The following is a 22232-nucleotide window of genomic DNA, read 5'->3' as shown; positions in this document are numbered from 1 at the left end:
TATTGGAGGACCTCCAGCGGCGGCCCTGTAAAACCAGGCAGCAGTTTGTTGTATACTGAAGTACGGGTGCCAGAAGGTGCAAACAGTGCAAACAACATCCCTGCAGAAGCTCGTCTCTTTAGAAAACCCAGTAACTGGCACAGTGAGTGGACGCCTGGTGACCAGAGTTAGAATGAATGCTTGTGTGTGTTCTGTCTCTGTGCCTGTGTGATGACCGCCTGGGGCGAATCAATAGACTGTTACAAATTTTCCACAATCTGATATTGCTGAGTTTGCATCTCGTGGCCCCTCAGCTCACGATAACAGTGTTTTACCACAAGGTGCTCTCAGCAGTGAACCTGAAAATCTAATAACGCTTGTGTTTTGTGTTTAAGTTTTTAATATGAAGTATTATCTGAGCTTAGTTTACAAACTAGAAGCCGAAGAAATAGCTACTATAACTTCTGCAGTGTTGAAACATTCACTTTCATTTAACCTCCTGTGCTCCACTAAAGAGGAATCATTAGACAGTTCGGACAAACTACCAGGGGGAGCAGACGAGTAGAGCACAGAGAAAATGGAAAGAAGTTTGAGAGCTATTGTAACTGACCGGCTCCAGCATGGCTGTGAATAAATATTTCACAAAGACGTGCTACTTCTCCAGGTGTAACCAGGCCATAAATCCCTTGCTCTGTCTTTTGAGACTAAAATTGTGTTGATAGCGTTTTTTTAGATCCCTGAAACTGAAAGTCCTTTTTAATCCTTAGGCCTGATAATTAAATATTCAAGGTGTGTGTGTGTGTGTGTCTGGTGCTATTTTTGTTACTTTGCAATCTTCAAGGATTTAACCAGGTCGACACTCAAATTTTCTTTTTGTTTCTGCTTTTAAAGATCAAACATGTCAAACCTAAAATCCTCATTCTGGTGACTGATTTAAGTCCAAGTCTACGTCTCCTGATGCATCGCTGCTTCAGAGGATATTAGTTTCTTATTGATTTAGACTGAAGGAGAGCTTGCTGATATTGGCCTATCGCAGACATATGGGTATCAATGTATGTTATCCAATATACACTGATAAGAAAACTGCTTTGTTTAGTTTTTGTACAGTAAATAATTCAGACGAAATGCTTGTGATATTGGTGTCACTGCAAAGTATATCTAGCAGGCTCTTAGCGATGTCGACTAGAACTGGTTGGCAATGTATACATTCAAATATTTAACATGTTAAGGATATATAACTGAAATATTGTTTGGTAAGGACCGGCGCTGCATCTGACACGTTTCAGTCGCTTCAAAATTACTGCTTGACTGCTCCCACGAGTGGGCGTGGCTTCAGCTCATTCAGCGGACACGCCCCCACAGTCCTGGAGCTGAGCTGCTCATTTTTACCTGATTTCGACACCTAATTTCATACACTTGTCAATATTTTTAATCATTTAAATTTGGCTGGGTGTTTAATAACACTTTCTTCTTTGGTCTGACAAACTCATATTTATTTTTACTTTACACAGACTTTAAGAAAGCAGCCCTCTGATTACATATACACAGTAATATCAGTGCAAAATCCACATAGAGAGGGTCTATTTTCACTCCAGACCCTAAATTTACCACATGGGCTGCCGTATCGGTAATCTGTGAATATTCCACCTCTGAAATTGGTATGTACATCTGTGTCATACATCAGTCAGAGCATCTTTCAAAGTCTGCCTCTCTCTTCTAGCGGTTTGTGTGTGTGATCCTCGTACAGGATACTTCCCTCGCTGGCATGTTTTACAATAAAGGAACGGTATACTCTCTGATCTTGTTCACGTAACATCACAACTTAACCGCTTGAACACGGCTGTCCAAACCACGTCAGTTATGTAATAATAATAACAACATGATGTATGTATGTGCTGAAGGGCCTTTTATGTCATTATGAACTCATTAGTACTTCCCCGAGTGCTCTGCAGTGCACTCCAGCGTTTTTCTGGGTGACAGTATTATCCTCCATTTGAGGCTCATGATGATGATGATGATAATCTGTTACATTTAAGCAGTTTTTTGCAGATATGATCTCCTTATTATCCAGTCTGAAAGCTTTTGAACTATTGCTATCTATAAAAGCTGTTTTAAATTATGCAAATGAAAGTGAGAGTCATCATTTTTTGAGAGTGCTGTGGCTTTTGACACAGCATTTCTTGTATATTTTGCAGACAACAGAAAAAACAGTCACCTAAACGTATTTTATTCCACAGTATAGACCTGCAAAGACTTTGATTATCTATTATTCTTTTGATTTATTAATAAATCCTGGTTACATTTCATCAAATTGGGTGTTTTGTCCAACCAACTGTCCAAAACCTAAAGATATTTAAATAAAGTAACGTGACATAAAACCTTTAGTTTGACAAATGACTTAAATGTGAATCGACTGATTGTTTCAACGCTACCTCAATGAATGAATTTTGATCATGTTGCTGAATGTTAATGTCTATTTTCTGTGTGTTCATCCAGGTACTGAAGATAAGTCTCATCGGACACAGAAAACGGATCTTAGCCTCGTTGGGGGATCGGCTACACGACGACACCCCACAAAAACCACCGCGGGCCATCTCCCTAAGGGTGAGTGAGTCTCAGACGGTATGTGTTGTGTGAACCGTGAACACCCTCTGCAATATGGATTACAAATTATTATGGATCATCAGACAGAGGAAGAAAGCACCAGTGTCCTCCCAGATGGCTGTGTATTTCTCTGAGGGAGCTACAGCATCCTCACTGCTGCTGTTACCATCCGATGATTACCCAAATCTCTCAGGCAGACACAAAATGGCCGTCCCACTGCAGTTTCCTCCATGCCAACTTGCCCTGGATACTAATCGCAAAGGAGCCGGCTTTGCCTCTCCCGTCGGGGCTACACTCTTAATGTCCTCATAATAGTCTCTTGCTCTTTGTACTGTTGAGCCTTCTGCTTCTGAGACAGCGCTGAAAGTGTCTACCTGGTCGATTCTGCTGCTTTTTATACTTTTTAAACAACCTGAAGTCTCCACTGTATCCCGACATGTCCATTGGAGAATTGTTGTTATGTACCGAGTCGAAACAGTCACAAAAAAAGCAGAAAATCTTTTTATTTGTGAAGCTGGAACCTGCAAACGTTTAGCTCGATTAATTGACTAGTTGTATTTAATAAAAAAAAGAAGAAAGAGGAGAAAAGCAGGCTTACATTGTATGGCTACATGCAGGTAAAGTGATGTGTTTGAGCAGAGGGCTCTGCTTACTCTGTAATACAGTACAAACAGCTGAGTGTGTTAGGTCAAATTGCTCAGGATGAGAGCTGAGAGTTTTTTACACTTGAGCCTCCACGTCCCAGAAATAATTAAAGAAAAAAAACCTCATCTATTGAGACTCCTCGCATATGTAATCAACTCAAAGTGAATAACCTCCCAGGAGAAATAAGCTGACCTTCTTGTGTATTAGACCATTACACCGTTAAAACATAGAAAAGTTCTAATCCTTCTGGGAATCGTAGTCTCCACTCAGCTCTAAATGAACATCGTTTTCCACTTTAAGGGTTTAGTCGATGCTTTCACTTAAAGTGGGCAGGCCGGACTTCAGCGTTGTGCTTCAGGGCACTCTGGTGGAGAGAGACCTTCTAACGGGACAGCGCCTTTGTCCCCAATTGTACATAGCACTTTTAGATACTAGTGCTCAGCAGTATGGCAACACTCTAGGTGAAAAATAAAATGTGACAGTGCACAGTGAATGCAATTGCCCTACTTAATGTGCTTGCAGCAGTGACACAGCACATTATGAAATGATGAATGAACCCTCCCTTGTTTCCTTTTTAACCGCTCCAATCCCTCCACCACCCCACCCGCGTTCTCTGTCCCAGGAGCCGGGCGGGAACCACACTCCACCCCAGCTCAGCCCGTCGGTGGGCCAGGCAGCGTACACGGCGGGGGTCCCGGGCGGATCTCTGGACGTGCAGCACCTCATCATGCAGGCAGACGCCCGGCGCAGGCAGCGCAGCAATGACAACTACTTCGAGGACGTGCCGCGATCCAAGCTGGAGCGACAGATGGCTCAAGTCAGCATGGTGAGGAAAGGAGGACAGGTTGGAGGGATGAATGGAGGCGGGGAGGGAGAGAGAGGAATAGACTCAAGGAAAGTATTATGAATGGTTATAGTCAGATACAGTTGGCTGTATGAATGCTTATAGGACATGTTTGGTAATATTCTATATTTTCCTTATGTCTACAATTCCTTATGACAACATTGTTGTCTAAAAACTCAGTCACACTGATGTCAATGGGTGACATCTTCCTGAATTGCCATGAATCTGGGCTTTGTAGTTTATTTTCACTCAGTCCTCTGTACACTGTCCTGCTGCTGTAAATACTCAGTGTCCAGCTGTTTAAAATCACTTCTTTTAAATATTAAACTCAAGATTTACGTCGTCTGTGTCAAATAACAAACACATAAATAATCTGATTTCAGTGATATTTCAAAGTTGTATCCTGAAATCCACAAATTGGAAGCCATGACAAACTAATAAGCTTTTGGACAGTTTCACAGTTCTAATCAAGATGGTGGAATATATCTTAATCATAAATGAAATATCTCACTAATTAAACGCCGCAAGATGCAAGCCAAAAGTGTTTTATCTGCCTGTTCCACCATTAATAATGTGCAGCAGGCAGACCATCTGACACCAGCAGCCGTCTTTGCAGTTTCAGAGCTCGTACAGTATGAATTTTACAAATACGAACTCCCTGAAAGAAAAATATGCAAAAACTGCAATCACGTAAAAACTCCCGCCTTACGCAATAAACGTTAATCTCTCTTTGTCTTCGCCACCAAGAGATGCAACATTTAATAGTTCTGCATAACAAAAAACACACTTTTCAGAATAATTGTTTCAACTTTCCAAAAGCAGAATTACAACTTTATGACTTCCAATCAACAGCAGCACAGTGACTCTCTCTCACACACACACACACACACACACACACACATGTGTGCGCACATCAGAGGCAGCAGCTGTGTTTTGATTCAGTATGATTAGGGTCTTTTTGTCCCCGTGTGAATCACAGAGCTCATTAGTGCAGACTAACACACACTTTATGGCTACCCTGTTGAATCTCTTAAAGTGTGTGTGCGTCACAGCGTGTCCCCCCTTTTTTTAGAAACAGCGCTCTGAGGTGGCACTGATGAGTCAGCTCTGCCAGAATAGAAGTATAACTATTATAGAAAAGAGGAAATATTTTTATTCTCCGAGCGTCGCCGGATTTCGATGATTGGTTACCCCACAAATGTTTCTCCCTCTGGCTCTTCCCTCACCTTCTGTTCTCCCCCAAGAAAACAGCTGACTTCTTCCAAGACATATTTTAGTCTTGAAAAGGTAGCACATGAAACTTTCAGTGACTGAATCCAGCAGGGTCGAGGTTTGTGGGGAAAAATGAGTGTAATAATGTTAGGCGAGCAGAGTTTATCGTAGATTTGGTCAAAGCCTGTTTTTAAAAGCTTATCTCCAGGCTGTTTACCCAAAAACCTCACGTCTGATTAGGAGATCTCACCTCCGCAGCGCCTCGCCGACTTTCAGACGGGGATTACACACACACTAGCAATCAGATATGCACAGACGCATAAACATGCAGTCACGGGATGTGTGTGTGTGCGCAAGAAAATCATCTGGTTTCATTTACAGAAGAATGAAAAACCATTAAACAAGCTTAATTGTTATCCGCAGACATTTCAGAGATCTGCAGATAGGATTTCGCTCTTTCCTCTGAGTAGAAGGTGAAAGCTCGCCCGGGTGAAAAAAACAGCGAGCAGCAGCAAAGACTCTTAAACTGAGCTAAAGAATGAAGCCGAGCATAATTCATCCAAGTTTAATTTCCTGTTCTGTTCTCTGAAGCGTGTCCCTTTTTGAAGGCATGTTCATGTTCAGACAGAAAAGCTCTTGCATTATGAACGTACATTCGTTTTAGGCCATCGAGTTATGTCAACATGGGATGCACACAGCGTAAGCCTCAGATGCCGTGCCCCATCTTGTACTCTTGCGTGATCCTCATGTGCGATCTGTTGATGTTTTCAGGCAGGCGAGTGGTGCGAGCCAATCACGTTGCGCCCGCCCAACGAGGCCACCTCGTCCACTCCGGTGCAGTACTGGCAGCATCACCCCGAGAAGCTCATCTTTCAGTCCTGCGACTACGAAGCCTACGTAAGTCCTAAACCTTCGACTCGCTGCACTGTGTGTCTGTAAAACATCATGTTATGTCAGTGTCCTAACACATAAGATTCACATTTGAGAAGTTTAAACCAGTGAATATTTGGTATTAAATTATTAACAGTTACCTCTATTTCCCATTGATTGATACAATACACTCATATGTTAAAAATATTAAAGACCAAGGACCCTCACTTTGACCTTTTAGTCAATACTGCTCAGTTATTCTCTGCACTTTGTTGAATTTAGACCAATTTAACAAATTTACCAGGGTGTTGTATATCTACGTTACCACGGATACAGACCTGCACCTCTGATTGGTTATCTGCAGAGCATCCAGACTGGAACAGGTGAAACAGTGCAAATAAGCAATCCGAGATGCCATTGGCTCTGAGAAAACAAAGAGAGGGAATGTAATTGGATATCTCGGGGATGCGTGTTGTGATTGGTTCAAAGACAACGCGATGAGGAAATGCAGTCGGCGTGAGCGAGGCGCTCAAGTGAGGGAGAGAAGGAGAGATGTTTGAACAAATAGGACATGCAATGTGATGCTGAAATCAAATATTAATGAAAGCAGGAAAAGATGAGATGGAGGAAGTGAAGAAGAGATAAGTGTGTCTTCTCTCAGTCAAGTTCCTCTTTTCGGTTTTCTCACCTCTGAAGATTGATAGCAACAGCGGGGACCATTAGGCTCCTGACAGATGTACAGCTGCACAGGCAATGTGTTCTGGGCGGATGGTGGGGAACGCACAACGGGCGAAAATATGGAGGTGCTTTCATGGAGCCGTTTATGACAACATCTCTAATGCTCGCTGTCCCAGGACAACGGGCTCCAGAAAGCAAAGAAAGTGAGATAAATGAGCGGGAGCCACGATAGAGGAGGGAAAGCAGAGCGCTCAGTATGAATATTGGCAAACCGGAGTGAGGACGAAGAGTGAATAGGAATAAATTAGATGTATGAGACAGTGATGAGAGCAAAGAGAGGAGAGCATTGTGTTTGTGGGATGGTAAAAAGCCAAGAGGACGGGATAAAGGATGCATCAGCGGCACCGTTCTCATTTTCATCTCGGAGCTGGAGATAAACAAAACTTCCACTTTCAGCACCACCTCTGATGACATCTTAACTTTATTATGTCGGCTTTACAACCAGAACTCTGGAGTTATTACATCCATTTCTAATAAAAAAAAACCCTGCAGACACTCTAACATCATTTCCACATTAACAGTTATCTCAACACTGACTCTGTGTGCATTTTATATTCATCTAAAAGTTCCTGTAGATACATCGAGTATACAAAATACTAGAGACTTCTTCCTGGTCTTGAATTACAGCCTATTTAGTCTATTTTAACCTTAATCTCTTCCTTTGTAACAGACATCTTTGAATTTTATCTGGAACTAATCAAAGGCTGTGTGTTTGAGAGACAGCAGCTGGTCCTGTGTGCGGCTGTAATGCAATTTCTAGGGGAAAATGCCAGCAACCCCGCCATAACAGCAATTTAAGATTGTTAGTTTGTATCAAGACAAAGTATTAACATGCCCACATGACCTCCTTCTGATCTGCCAAGGACCAGGCTCCCCAAACGAAGTCACTGTCTGTGTGCCACAGAAAAGTAACTCATCACGCGGAGCACTTTAGCCAAAAGGTTTTGCCTCCGTAATCAAATATAAAATAAATCCTGCGAGGTAGATATTCAGTTCTGTGTTTTGTACTGTAAATATTTCTCTTGTAATCCACTAAAAGCCTTGTTAGGGTCCCTCTAAGGTCTCTTCTATAAGCAGGAAAGTGAATGTCACTCCCATTAAGCGCGTTAATGTCGACATAAACATCGTCTTTGTAGAACACCGTCACCATTAGTAGCTTCTTTATTAAATCAGATACTACGTGTGCAAAATGCCTGACCACAAAGACGCTGCCGGAGTCTGGTGTTAATGTCCCTCCAGGAGCCTCTCAAGGTGGATGTAATTACTGCCGTGTGCGTCTGTGTGCATTTAATCAAACTCCATGTTGGTACAGCTGAACGTAAACACGGCTTTTATTTCTCACGGCGTACGCTCCATGGTTAATACTCTAAATTAAATAAATACGCGCATATTTTACATTCCCGTCAGTTTATTGCATCAAGACGAGGCGCGGGAATGAAGACGAAAATAATCCATCAAAAGCCATTGTCCTCCTCTTCTTTTTATGAAGGAAGGCTGGTGTTTATGTTATTTTAGATGTTGTATAAAGGCTCCCACTCCTTGTCGTCCACATCACCGTGGGTGAGCACTCCATTGTTGACTCTGTTAAAGCCCAGGCTGAGCTGGTTGGTTATCAGGATCCATTGTGTAAACTTTAGGGGAGGTATTTTGGTGTTAAGTGGGCAGTGAAGACTGATTGGGTCCAGGACTCTGAGTCTGGTTGTGTTGGAAGTTTTATATCTGCGAATGGAGACTGTAGAGCCACAGCTGCTGGGCTGCTTTAGTTCATACGCAGAACATGGGTTGGATACATCTTCATCTGATTTCAGCAAACTGCAACAAACCACTATTTGTATTTATAAGGCAAAAAAACAAGTTCTGGTTCAAGCTCCTCACATGTGACTTTGCTGCTGTTACCAAACTTTGTGTCCACTGGGAATAGAAGTTGAACAATGCTTGGCTGCACAGCACAAGTCCGTAAAGACAGACCCACCAGAGCGTCTAGTAGGAATTAGGAGTTTTTTTTACAGCCATAACCAGACACTCACGTACTTGTATATTCTCCTGAGCATGTTTGTGTTCTTCTTTCCCACAGTACTTGGGCTCCATGCTGGTGAAGGAGCTGAGAGGGACGGAGTCCACACAAGACGCTTGTGCCAAAATGAGGGTAAAGCACAGTTTAACACACTTTACTTCTGCTGTGTGATGTCACTAAAACGCCGCCTGGAAGAAGAAACCGGCTTTCTAATGAGGGACACTGTGGCCTCACACTTACACTAGAACTTAAACAAACTTAAGATATCATGACTGTGGATTAAATATATTGAGGGATTTATTTTTTATATCCTTGCCAGGATATAACCCCCCCACCTTTTACCTTAAATCACTTTATCTCCTCGTCTTGCTTTGTGTCGTTCTGCTGCTCACTCTATCTTCTCCCTTTATTCCTCACTGCGGTTATCTGTCTCCTGCTATCGAGTCTTTTCTTCTCGCTCGCTCACCCTTTCGGTATTTCACCGTAACACTCACTCCCTCTCTCAGTTCGTCTCTTCCACTCTCAACCTGAGCTGCTGCAGTGTGAGGAGAATTTTTAATATTCATGAGTAAAGCTTTCTGTTCCTCTCTCCTCCGCCTCCCTCTTTTCTTCCGTCTCTATATTTATGTTGCTACATCAGAAGGCATCTTTCTTTCTTCTACTTCTCCCCCCTCCTCTGTTTGATGCAGTGTTTTGAAGTGCAATGAGATGCATTATCATGCACATCATCCTGGCTTTTATTACTCCGTCCTCCATCCCAAACTTCACAGCCTCTAGCTGGATATCGGCCCAGCAAAGCCAGGCGTCGCTGCCTTTGTCAGCTTTTCAGCACTACCTGATCCTGACGAGGCCGAACCGTAGCGGCGACACACTGCGAGCGGGGGGGAGAAAAAGAAACGTAACAAAGAGAAGAAACAGATCTGGAAATGATAGCGGCGAGTAGATGTGACAAGGAGGAGAAAGGAGGGGTTATAGAAATCTGGATGCGAGAGACGAGCGGTGACAGACGAGAAGTGACGCAGGGAAAGCAGTAAAGAGACTCATCTCGTGTCAATTTATTCAGATACATTAAAGCTTCTGCGGGTAGAACGACAGCTTGGAGGGAGACGGCGACGTCGCTGTAAATCACGCGATTCCCCACAGCTCCAACGAGTTTAAATATAGGTAACGGAGACGCCGATATGTAATTAAAAAGAATGAGGAGAGATGTAAAGCAGGTGCCTGATGTGGCTTATAAGCTCATAGACTTATTGGATGCAGCGCTGCAGTCGACTGGGTTTGGAAATGTAATTGGGATGCAGTTGTTTTTTTCTGACAACCCTTAACCTGTGGAGATGATTTGAATTGACTTTAGTAAACAAGGAGGAAATCATCAGAAGGCTGTTGGATTGGCTTATTTACTTCACGCTTTCTTCCTTTACTCAAGTTGTTTCCATTTTCATTTTCTCACGTGCCTCTGGGTAAAACTAAAAGGTTATTAAATTCAGCAGGAGACCGACCGAAATTCATTAATCTGAGACTAATTCTAATTTTCACCTGCGCTTTGTGTGTGTGTTGTGCCTCGAAAGTGATTGCCGCCTCTCTCCTCTCTCTGTGTGTGTGTTTTTTTGTGCGCTCCAAGAAGTCTACGGAACAAATGAAGAAGGTGCCGACCATCGTGCTCTCTGTTTCCTACAAAGGAGTGAAGTTCATCGACGCCACGAATAAGGTAAAACACTCACGGCACTCACGGCTCGCTTCCCGCGACGCCTCACTGTAAATAACACATGGAAAGGTCAGGCTTTTTGAACGGGTGTCAGAAATGGCAGCGGCTGCAGCGTGACTGATTTAAAATGATATGGTGTAAAAATCAATAAGGTGTAAAACACAAACAGGGAATAATCAGTATGGAATGGATGAGGTGGGAAAAATCAATAACAACCTACTCCCTTCATTAAATCCTTAATGGGATGTTTAAAAAGCTCATAATAATTTTTTCTTGAGGTTTTAATGTTATTAAAAAAAAAAGTAATTTCGCAGTTTATTACCGCCTCATTCCTTTTGCATCCAGAGTGACATTTGAGTGAAGGGCGCCCAATGTGTGAATGAGTTTCTGTCTCTGTGCCGACACGATGTGAAGACAGCTTAGACACCAAGAAGTCAATCATTGCTATCAGCCGCTGATTCCCGTGTAAGACGATCTAATCCATCTCAGGTTGGTTAAAAATGGGACACAGTGGGGAAACAATTTTAAGATAATTATAAGCTGCTTACTTGCAGAAAAGTATTCCTGCACTGAAGTACACTGCACGCAGCAGAAAGCGAGCATGAAATGCAGATCGGTACATTTGGAGCTCGGGCAGCACAGCACAGACTCGAGTAATAACATAAAATGACGACATGCTGGCCAGCTGGTGACACTAGACACCAGTATGTGTTGTCTATCTTTGCCCGGACACTTTAAAGTTAGTCAGGCAGACTTTTCTCATGTCTCTTGGCTCTGGATGGTTACAGAACATGTGCTGGTGCTGGTACCGCCTCGAACATGACCATCAGGCGATCATAACTCACTCTGCAAGCAGCCGACCTGCTTTAACTTACGTACCAGCAAGGGAAGAAATAAGAATAAGGGTAATAAATTAGTGCTGGGGATAAGTTGCACTGAAAAGGGGGCAGCAGCTTTACCTAGATTCACCTGTGGATATCTCATTCACCGTGTAACCTACACATTGATAGGCTGATTTCATTTCATAGAATCAAAGACGATGACAATACTGTGACCAAAATGTGTTTTCTAATGCTCGCTCTGAGTTCAACTTTTTTCTAGGGCTTTGATGTTCTATAATTCACAGCTGACGCGTGCTTTAATTAACGCAACACAAAGTCTGAGTGTTCTCCCGTGACTTAACCAGCGCACAAACTCCCAACTCTGTGACTCTCCTAAACCAAAATTGTGCTGCCGTGATTATGGTTTTGGGACGTGTGAAATAGGATGAATAATAAATCAGATTTGTTTTTCCATGAAGTGGCCCACTGGAGATAATCAACAAGCTCTCTGTGCACCTCTTTATCCTTCTCTCTCTCTCTCTGTGTCTGCAGAACATCATAGCAGAACATGAGATCCGTAACATCTCGTGCGCGGCTCAGGATCCAGAGGATCTGTCTACGTTTGCCTACATCACCAAAGACCTCAAGTCCAGTCACCACTACTGCCACGTCTTCACTGCTTTTGATGTGGTCGGTACCGACTCTGTATCTGTGCGTTCTTATAGCGTCTATAATGTCATGCTGTATTCTCACGCTTGTTTGCCTTTTTAAATCTCTTATCAGAACTTGGCGTACGAGATCATCCTGACACTCGGCCAGGCCTTCGAGGTGGCCTACCAGCTGGCCCTGCAGGCCAGGAAGAGCGGCCACGGATCGTCCACACTGCCTGAGAGCTTTGACAGCAAGCCCAGCAAACCTGTCCCCAAACCTCGTGTCAACATCCGCAAATCTGTAAGCAGCGCTGCCGCACGGTCGCACTACCGTTTGAAGGGAAAGTCCATCTTAAACTCAACAAGTCGAGATGTTTTTGATGGTTCCTTTTAAGAACAGTTGAAGTAACTTCTAAACTTAATGTTCTTTCCAAAAGGATTGCTTATAAAAGAAGAATTGTGCTTTAAGATGGATTTTCACTTTGATTTCTAATATCACCTTCCAACTCTTCTAATCAAACCCAACCACCATCCCATTAACTCCCGTCCCATTTACACTGGAATCTGTCCTCGTTCCTGCTCGACTACGTCAGCGTTCAACTCCCAGTTTGCTGTGCTGGGACTATCCTGGAACGCTTGTGTTTAGTGTGACGGAGTCTTGGCCGAGGAGGGCGGCGTGGCAGAGGTGTAGGTGGATACTTGATCTGTTAAACGTCCGTTCGGTCTTGTTGTCCCTGCAGTCTCTTACACACTGGGCTGATTGATGAGGCCTGTTTGCATAGAGCTCTGGGGAGGCTTGCTTGGCTCAGTCCTCACTTTGTGTGTGCACACACGCGCGTGCATGTGTGTATGAGTGTGTGTAAGAAGATAAAGAATCCTCATGTGGAAGACTCCTACATACTGTGAATTAATGGATTGACATTCCGGTCCATGAGCTCCTCATTAAAAATGCTGTAGTGTGCAGAGGTCTGAGCAAACTCTTAATAGGTGTATAAAAACTATAAACCAACCTGCTACTGTTTACCTGTTTATAGTGTTTTTACTAAGTGTGATGTTTGATCAAATCCAAGGTGACCAATGTGTGAGGTAATATTGCTCGATTTCAGCACAAATATCTGGAAAGTTTGGGGGTTATCATGATATTTTTGGCCACATCTGTGACATGAGTTCATTCAGCCTCATCTCTGTGACGCTTCTCTTTCCATACTCTCTCTGTAGCCTTATTAGCAGAGACCTTACATTCCCCATGATAACAGACAGCTTGGTTTGTGCCGTCTTCTTTAGCTCCTGGTGCTTTGATCCAGGTCTGTATCATGCATTACTCCATAGTTAGATCATACAACTTTCCCTACACGCTCTTTAGTTAAAAATTATATTTTGACGGAACACAGATAATGTAGAAATTTCCATTTGTCTGGGACAAAACCAATGTTGAAATAATTTCCACAGCCTATTTGAGTCAAATTTCCCGTCCAAACTTGCATTTTTGAGTCAGCTTGGAAAGTTCTGTTTCAGGCCCAGCCTTCGCACCGATACATTCAATCATTTTAATCAGGATCTGTCTGACCAAAGTAAAAATTACAATTCTGAGCACATGACATCCATGTTGGGCTTGCTTCATCTTCACTTCTTTGTTTGTTCCCGCCGCCTACTGGCAACTCACGCTACAGGGTCCATTTAAGAGTTCTGTTGGTACCAACAGAGTATTGTTGTTGTTGTTCGGGTGATATTAGATACTCGTGTCCCAGATTCTGTCATGAGTGTGGCCTTTCTTCACGCCTCCTCCAACCACAGCGTCGCAAAGTCTATCTGTAAACCTTTCAACCTCCCATTAACCCCCAACGGAGCTTTAAAATAGTCGTGCTAACCCACTCCGCACACACGTGTGTGTCTAAAGGGCCCCGTATAGAGTTACGGCAGCTGCTATATCAGTGTGCTCGTACCAGATTTAAGCCCATTTACATACTGTGAGCAGAAAGACATGGTGATGGAGGAGAATCGGTGGCCTCACTTTCTAAAGTTAGAGCGAGATGTGAGACAGCGAGGAAAGACGGCGCAAGAGGAACATATGCAGTGTGTGTTTGGAAAAGCTTGTGCGGTCCTGTGCCTACAGAGATGATGGACGATGTCGTGTGTGCACACAATCTGCTGACTCTGCGACTGTTACATTAACCATTAATTGCCTCCCTGTGTTCATATGTGTGTGTGTGTGTGTGTGTGTGTAGTTAATGGCTTATGGTGTGCAGCAGGGCAAAGATACTGCAGGATTCACTTAATATTCCTGCCACCTGCCAGCCATAATCTCCATGCTGCAGCACCTCTCAGGCTCCCGTGCTTTAAAAAACACTGTTGCATTGTTTCTCCACACACTCCTGTTCCACACACTCCCCCCCAACATCCACTTAACTTGAGTGTGTCAGCGTGTCTGATGTGACTCCGTCGTCTTTGATCAGCATCGGCATGTTGCTGTAATCTGAGTGTAGCTTCAAAACGGGATCCGAATACGTGACTCTAACCGTGTGTGATTGAGTTTTACAACCTCACGCTTCTTGAAATGAGTGAAGAAGTCTCGCAGTGGAGTGAGAACAGCTGCTGGCTGGTTTTCTCGGTGCTATAGGGGCCTTATATTCACACTTTCTTTCTAAAAAACTCGGCCGCTGAAGTGTCACCACGAGCTTTTCTCATGACTTTACAGTCGTCTTGTGTGGATGCTGTTCTGTCTTTCTGGGAGTATTTTTTTGCCATGCAGGAGTTGCTGTATAAATGTGGTGTAACATGGCCTACTCTCGCTGTATTGCAGTAATGCTGCTGTCCCACGCTGTTGCCAGGGCGATGACTTCGCTGCCATGTTGTTGCTATGGTTTTGCTTTGGTTTTGGAGTGTTGTTGCCTTTCCCGTGTTTTTTTTTGTGCCTTGCTGCTGCTGTGTTGTTTTCGGTGTTGGTGTTGCTGAGCAGGCCCACTTTGACCTGTGTATGAACTCTGCCCCCTGTAGGTCATCATGTCCCCCTCCAGCCGCTGGTCACTGGGCCACATTTACACCCCTCACCGGCCTCCTCTCCACCCTCCTCTTCCTCCCCCTCGACTCTTCCATCTTCCTCACAAAGCTCAGTCTCAGGTCCTCCACGCTTTTCCTTCTCTTATCCTTTATTTCCACATGATTTTCTTTTAGTCGAGGACAGAGCGCCCGTCTGTAAGTGCTTCCATTTTATTCTGTCGCTTCTACTCAACTGACTCCTTGCATCCTTGTGTGTTTGCAGTGAGTGTTTGTGCGGCTCATTATTCGGTTACTACCTCTGTCTCCATATCAACGGTTAGTAGCAGATGTGCCACTCGAGCCCGTCTTGCAAAGCAAACCTATTTCATTTCTTTACAGCTAATATAGAGCCTGAATGCAGACCTTGACTTTAGTGCCTCAGTCAGTTTTTATGTGCCTCGCTGCACTGATTCAGCCTCCGGATGGGGATACACTGCCTCCTTAAAGATGCACGTTTGAGATGGTAAATGTATAAATAGAAAGTGTTTGAAGCCATAACCACTACTTTAAAAATTAGCTTAATGTTTATAGAAACACTTCAGTCCATTAACCTTCACTGAATGCTTGGAATGAGCTCGTACACTCCATCCCCCCTCCATCCACATCTCCATCTTGTGTACGAGGCAGTTGAATTTTTAAAGGGTCATCAAAAGAAGACTGCACAGTGTGCCAAGAACCGATTCAAAGCGCAACAGACCCCTATTGCATGTATTTCATCGGCTTGTCTAACTGAGGTTGCTGTCCTTTGAAGGTCTGCAGAGCCGAACCACGCACACTGGATGTCCCTGCAGCATTAACTAATGTTCTAATGTTCCCACCGCTCTGCAGTGTGTTGATATAAAACTAATTTTGCAGGCAGGAGTGGTCGGCTCCGCGGCTTTGTGTATGGTCGATGAATTTGATCCTGATGATGCTCCGAACAAGTTCGTCACTAAGCGTGGTGGTGGTGGTTGGTGTTGCGGTGCCGTGAGACTGAAACTGTTTGTCCTTAATCCTTTAACCCCATAACAAGATTATAAGGTCTTGCTGTGGCTGTGTGAGAGCCAGAGGATAGAGAACCGGATTATTATTAAGAGTTAGTTTCCGCATTGTTGCTGTGGCAGTGTGTTGGGAGAAGATAAGAGGAACCTGGTTCTGTTAGTGCACTGCAGAACTCTGAGATTAACCCCGTTTACTGCAGAAGTTGATGCCTTTCTAATGAAATATCAACGCGATATTTCGATTTACCAAATATTTCTGTTTATAATGAGCATCAGACAGAGTGCAGGGACAGATTTAGTCTTCTACTGTCAAAACTGCAGCACTCACAGTCAAGCCTCCCTCCCTTTTCCCCCCCAAATTATCTGAAAATAAACCAATAAACACCCTCGGCAACAAATCCCAGCCGCTTGATTGGTTGCAGTGGGGTTATTTCTGAAAGCAATTTAGATTTGTTTGGTTTGTTTCGCAGCTCTGAAGCCTTAATAGCTTCACAGTGGCGACGGCAGACAAGAGTCCACAGCTCTCTCTGACAATTGCAACTGTTGGGAGGCGCGCTGCTGCAAACACAGCACAGTGTTTACACTGTGAAGGAGCGGCAGGATGTTACATTTAGACATTTCTAATTATGGAAAATGTTTGTTTTTAGCTTCTGCCCATGATCTCTGTTCTGCTTTCTCGTCTGTAACTCATCTACTTCCTATATTTCCGTTATTTTCCATTGCATTACTTCGTAAGCAGCACATCCTTCATCTCATTGATTCTACCGTCTAGTTCTCAGTCACAACTTGTGCAAAAATGTCGATTTTTGTCAACAGCGACAGCCGTTTGCATACAAAAGTGAGTCATGATGAACTGTTTGCGTTGACACTACGCAGGTCATTGACACTAATTTGGCTCTTCGTCCTTCTCCTTCCCGTGTCAGATGGAGCAGCCGTCCATGGACCAGAAGGGCCACGCCAACGTGCCGTGGATTGTGGAGCCGGGTCAGGAGGCCAAGAGAGGAGTCAACACCAAGTACGAGACCACTATTTTCTAACATACACCCGCCTTGTCCACTCCTGTGTGTGTGTGCCTTTCAGAGGTTGCCCTGTACTGGGGCCCCGCCCCGGAGTTGGGCACGAGCGACGCACGCCGCCGCGTCACCTCACCGGCTGAAAAAAAACAAAACAAAAAAAAACAATAACATCCCGCCCCGCCCCTCCGTTAGCCGAGCCTGTCCACTGCATGATGACGTTTGGCGCTGCGCTGTCTCTCTCTTCTTTCTCCTCGTCTTCTCTTCTCTCTTTCGTTTCTGCTCTCCCCCACCCCACCCACTCCCCTCCTCCCCCCTTCTTTGACCCGGGCCCCCCCCCATTCTCCTGCCTGCAGGCTGGCGCATGACCTTTGAACCCAGGGGCTGTGGTGCACTTCTGTCTCCACCTGTAAGGGGAAATGGTCCGTTTTCTTTTCCTTTTTCCACCTCCTGTTTGTCGGTCAGTCAACCAGTCGGTTGCTCTGTTTCCAGCTGCTTCTTTTCTTTTTTCCTCCCTTCTGTTGGGTGGGTGCAACCGTTTGGCTTTGTCTCTCTCCTCCTTTTTGTCCTCCTGACTGCCTCCATCCCTCGCTTTTCTCTACATTTCAGCCCCCCTTTTTTTGTCAAACTGTCCCTGACAATTTGAATGAGATTTGTAACCAGAACACTGCTAAAAGCGCTGTCGACAGTGTTTTAGCTGTCTCGAGGCCAGAGTGGGAGCTGACAATGACGAGGGGCTGTTGTCAAAAAACGTGACAACCTGGAGGAAAGTTCAGACTTTTTAGACATTTTTTTAAAAATCAAAGAGAGGAGAGCTGTAGCACTAGTCTAACTTTGACTCAGACTGGTTCATCCAGCAGGCTACTAGAATGTATTTCAGCTTTGATTCTTTCTATCAGATTATTTTTTTGAATATACTGACAAACTTGTGAATTTCTTTGACAACTTTAAAACGTGACCTGTGATACAGGAAGACGTAGGTGAATTTTTTTGTTGTTGTTTTGCTTTTTTTTTTTAGCACCTTTTTCAGCACATCTGTGTGTCTACGTTCAGAATTCTTTTAACCACGTGGATTTTTTCTCTGGTGGTTGTTTTATTTGAGGGGAGGGGGGCATAAAAAAAAAATCTTGTATGTAAAAAAACAAAAAAAAAGGTAAAAGGTTTAGCATGTGGCTTGTGAGAAGCATGGTGGCCATTTTGGATTTTGCTGAGCAGGGGGGCCGGTGGAGAGGCGGGGTGTGAGGGCTCTCTCGATAAGTGATGTCATCTCATTTGCAGGGCAATGCCGGACGCTCATGTCTATTACTGTGGAATGCAAAGAATGTAGCCAGCCCTAAACACGGACCTTGTCACACACACAATGCAAAATGGACTACAAAAGGACTCCAAACATGGACGCTACTCCACAGTGTTTAAGGTTGACTACAAAAATTTTAAACATCATTCATCCACATGAGGCTTGACAACATATGACAGACACTTCAACACACACACACACACACACTAACAGGACTGCATCTTGACAGACGACGGTCTGCTCTGAATGTACACTTATTTGAAAGCAGTCTCAACTTTCTGCAACTACAGCAGGATTTATATGCCCGACTGGGAGGCATGACCTGTGAACTTTTGGGCCGTCACTGGGTCTCCATGGAGACTGTGAGTATGGTTACAGGGCATCTGTTGGTAAAAGACAATGGGCTCGCTAAAGGCACCGCTGGGCATGAGTCGGTGTTGGAATGGGCATGGGTTTGAGGACGTCTGACTGGCTCTTTTTTTTGTTTGTTTTTTTTTTGTTTTTGTTTTTTTGTTTTTCTTTAAAAGTCAGAAAATAATACAGAGATATATGCACAAGCGTGTAAATGTGATTGGACTAGCTGCAACACGCTCAAGATGCAACAGGTGTCTCATCACAACGGATGACGAACCTGCGTGAACAAAAACAGCATCTGGCGTTTGAGAAAAAAAAAAAAGTATTCTATTCGTATTGCCCGACATTTTAATGTTTAATATGAGAGTATTATATTACCATGATGATTATGATTATTCTTGTGCAATTCTTGTCTACTGTTGTCTTAATGTTACATTATTTTTCTATGATATGATAAGATGAAAACCTTGGGCTTGAGAATGATGGCCATCCTTTAAAAAAAAATTAAATAAATCTGAAACTAGATGATCATACTTATACACAGAGAGTGAATGTTGCAGGTGGCTAGCTAACTCTTGTCAGGTCAAACCCGCCATCATTTCTCATGGGGCTCTACTCTTATCTAGCAGATGTACTATTTTAAACGCAGTATTACTGTATTATTTGGATGAGACATTATCCAATTATAAAATGTATATAGATATTTTGCCAACTCATTGTTCATACATGTAATGTAAAAGAGAAAAGAATAAAGGATTTGCAGTACATGGCACTGGAAACAAGGTACCAAAATAAAGGTTGGAAATTTAAAAAATAAAAGTGGTAGATTGTATTTTGAGTGAAAAACTGAAATGGGTTATTTGGTGACATCACTGCTGACCAACTTATGTATATAGGCTTGGGCTTCCAGCACACTGATTTTTGTAATTTTGGCCATTATTTATATCCTTGTAAAGCACATGGAATAAAATGACTTGTAAAACCATTATTTATCCTTGGGATCAGGTTGTCATAAGTTATTTCTCTCAACACTCACTACATAAAAAGGTTTGATTACCATCTTTTGAAAGGATAATCAAAGTTTCTCAATGAGGGCAAGAAAATACACCAGAAGACTTGCCACCTTATCTAAAACACTTTATTTAGCGTGAGCACACTTGAAATGTTGGTAATAATCGCATTTTGGACAGGAAAACAAGTCTAGTTTTGTTGTTTTTTTTAGCTTTATAACAGTTTGATTGCTCATTTTTTTTGTAGCAATGTCACTGTGTTCCCAAATTTCATCTCATTAACTTACTGCGTACAAAAATATTACCAATTAAATGGCCAAAGGTTCTCATTAACTAGCATATATTTTATTTGCAGTGCATTATACAGGAGATTTCTTTCAAAATACATTAAATATGTTGGAAAATAGTTGCTGAAAACACTTGTTAAAAACCTTTTACGATATATTACTGAAATGTGGAGTTAGAGGTTAAAACAGTTTTCAGTCCAGGATTTTGTGGGCGGTCCTTAAAGGGTGGCTCGATGACACGCTGAGGTCACCCTGAGCATACCTCTGTACCCCTGACAAACTCAGAACACGTATTGATTCTTACTTTACACTGACTTTAAAATAATGCTTGTGATTCAGCCATTAATATCAAAGTAACCTTACACACTAATGTATCGGTGAGTGTGACGTACCTCATGTTGGATCTAGTTGGCGACTTCAGAGATCGTCCTCTCGGCACCTGAACACTGAAACACAAAACACAAACAGGACGGTCATTCATCTTCTGCAGAAGCAACATGAATAACTGTTTATATTCAAACTGATACACTAAGTTTTGTTCATTGACTATGAAGGAGGAACTTATAACGTATTGCAATTGGACTTTCATTTTTTTGGCATTCAGCCTGGTTAATGAATCAGAAGGGTATTGATCTCACTCTCCCTCTATTAAAGTTATTTCTGCCGCGTGGGGACGTTCCTCACGTTGAACTCATGTGGGTGATTCGCACCTTCACGTTGTGAAAGTCATTAGTGACGCAGAAACAACAGCGTAAGTTGTTTTGCAGCTTTTGGAGGAAAAAGATGTTTAGACGGTATTGTGAGTCGCACTCCCACTTCCACTATGTTTAGAGACGGCTGTTAGTTCCGTCAACGCTGAACTATGTGAAAGTACCATTCAGTTTTTATTGGCCTTGATAAGCAGCACTGTGTATTTTATGTATTTATATTTTTACACAAAAGAACGCATTTCAAATTATCCATGCACGGGAATAAAGACGGTAAAAACCTGACGATTAAGGACGGTTCGGACACTGGCTGTTTTAGCTTCACAGCGATATATTGTTGAAAACATGTCCGATACTTCAACTACAAATACAATCGATAATACAACTGATGACCAGATGTCTTCATCAGTTGGAAGTTATAGCCGTTTCTTCCTGAATCAGCTGTTTAGATCAGATTAATGGTGACGATCAGATGAATGTCCGGTTTGTGTCCAAGCAGTGCTACATCACAATTTAGAGATCTCTGGAGTGCAGCGACTCTGACGGGGAGGTCTGCAGCGGGTCAGCGGTTAGCTGCATTCTCATCAACTACTTCCACTGTCCTCCAGACAACCCGACTGACACTGATATATGCGGTAATGATAAACAAGGCTGTGCTGTTGCCAGGTTTCCATGGTGACCACATCCTCTCACAGTTTCACCCCTAAGCCTCCGTGTGATGTTGAAATGATGAACAGGCAGCAAACCATCGCAGCCGGAGCCGGATTTCTGGACAAGTTTATCTAACTAGGGTACCGTACCTGAAAGCACATGTCGCTTCCATCACTCCCTTTAAAAGGATTTCATTAAACAAACATGAAGAGGCTGGCAGGGTTTGAGAGCTGCAGCCCCCTCTGACTGTTCTCACGAAATGGCTCGCCTGGATTTGACTGACAGAACTCACGGCCAGAAAATAAACTCAACACTGTAACAACTCTGAAAGGATCTGCAGTGGCACGCAGCAAAGGTAAGTGTACAGGGGGTTGTTTCTGTGGAATCGTGTACATTTACAATTTCAGTAGCATGTGATGGCGTTTAGTTTCACAGTATGGATCCATGTCATTCTGACAGATTAACACTGTTGCATGTGAATTCCTCCACCTGTCTGTGAGATCACATTGGTCCCCTGTATCGCTGCGTCGTCAAGCCTATCACCAAATGTCACAGCAGCTGAGTGTCTGAAATCTCTTATAGAAAGCTCCATAGTTGTGATGTGGCTGATGAACAACATGACTGTCAGTCGCGTGTCCGTCATCCTCACTCAACACATTCGGCCAGTGGAAGCTGATGTTACAGGGGGCAGCGAGAAGGTTGAATCATTCATCTGCTTCTTGTGGTGTTGACAGGTAAAGTGACCGTGATTTAGAGTTAGAATTATTATTTTTTTAAAGATAAAATGGCATTAAATATTCTACATATCTCATTAC

The 22232-nt window shown here is 43.3% G+C and overlaps 1 protein-coding gene across 6 annotated transcripts in view; it reads left to right on the top strand.

Moving 5' to 3' along the window:
* anks1b (ankyrin repeat and sterile alpha motif domain containing 1B) overlaps positions 1-19750 on the top strand; it is a 214512-nt gene extending 194762 nt beyond the window's left edge. For 2 of the 6 annotated variants that reach the window (XM_019273146.2, XM_019273151.2), the window contains 8 exons: positions 2476-2583; positions 3851-4054; positions 6056-6181; positions 8967-9038; positions 10528-10614; positions 11985-12122; positions 12216-12383; positions 15077-17011. In XM_019273146.2, the coding sequence (XP_019128691.2) occupies positions 2476-2583; positions 3851-4054; positions 6056-6181; positions 8967-9038; positions 10528-10614; positions 11985-12122; positions 12216-12383; positions 15077-15253 (1080 nt within the window). In that variant the 3' untranslated portion in view covers positions 15254-17011. The other 4 variants (XM_019273148.2, XM_010738620.3, XM_019273150.2 and 1 more) reach the window with 4 other exon arrangements.
* The last annotated feature ends 2482 nt before the right edge of the window (positions 19751-22232 follow it).

The sequence above is a fragment of the Larimichthys crocea genome, chromosome XX (assembly GCF_000972845.2).
Source record: "Larimichthys crocea isolate SSNF chromosome XX, L_crocea_2.0, whole genome shotgun sequence".
Classification (NCBI taxonomy): Eukaryota; Metazoa; Chordata; class Actinopteri; family Sciaenidae; genus Larimichthys; species Larimichthys crocea.
Note: the sequence above shows the minus strand (reverse complement) of the source record. Positions and strands in the feature narration are given on the sequence as shown.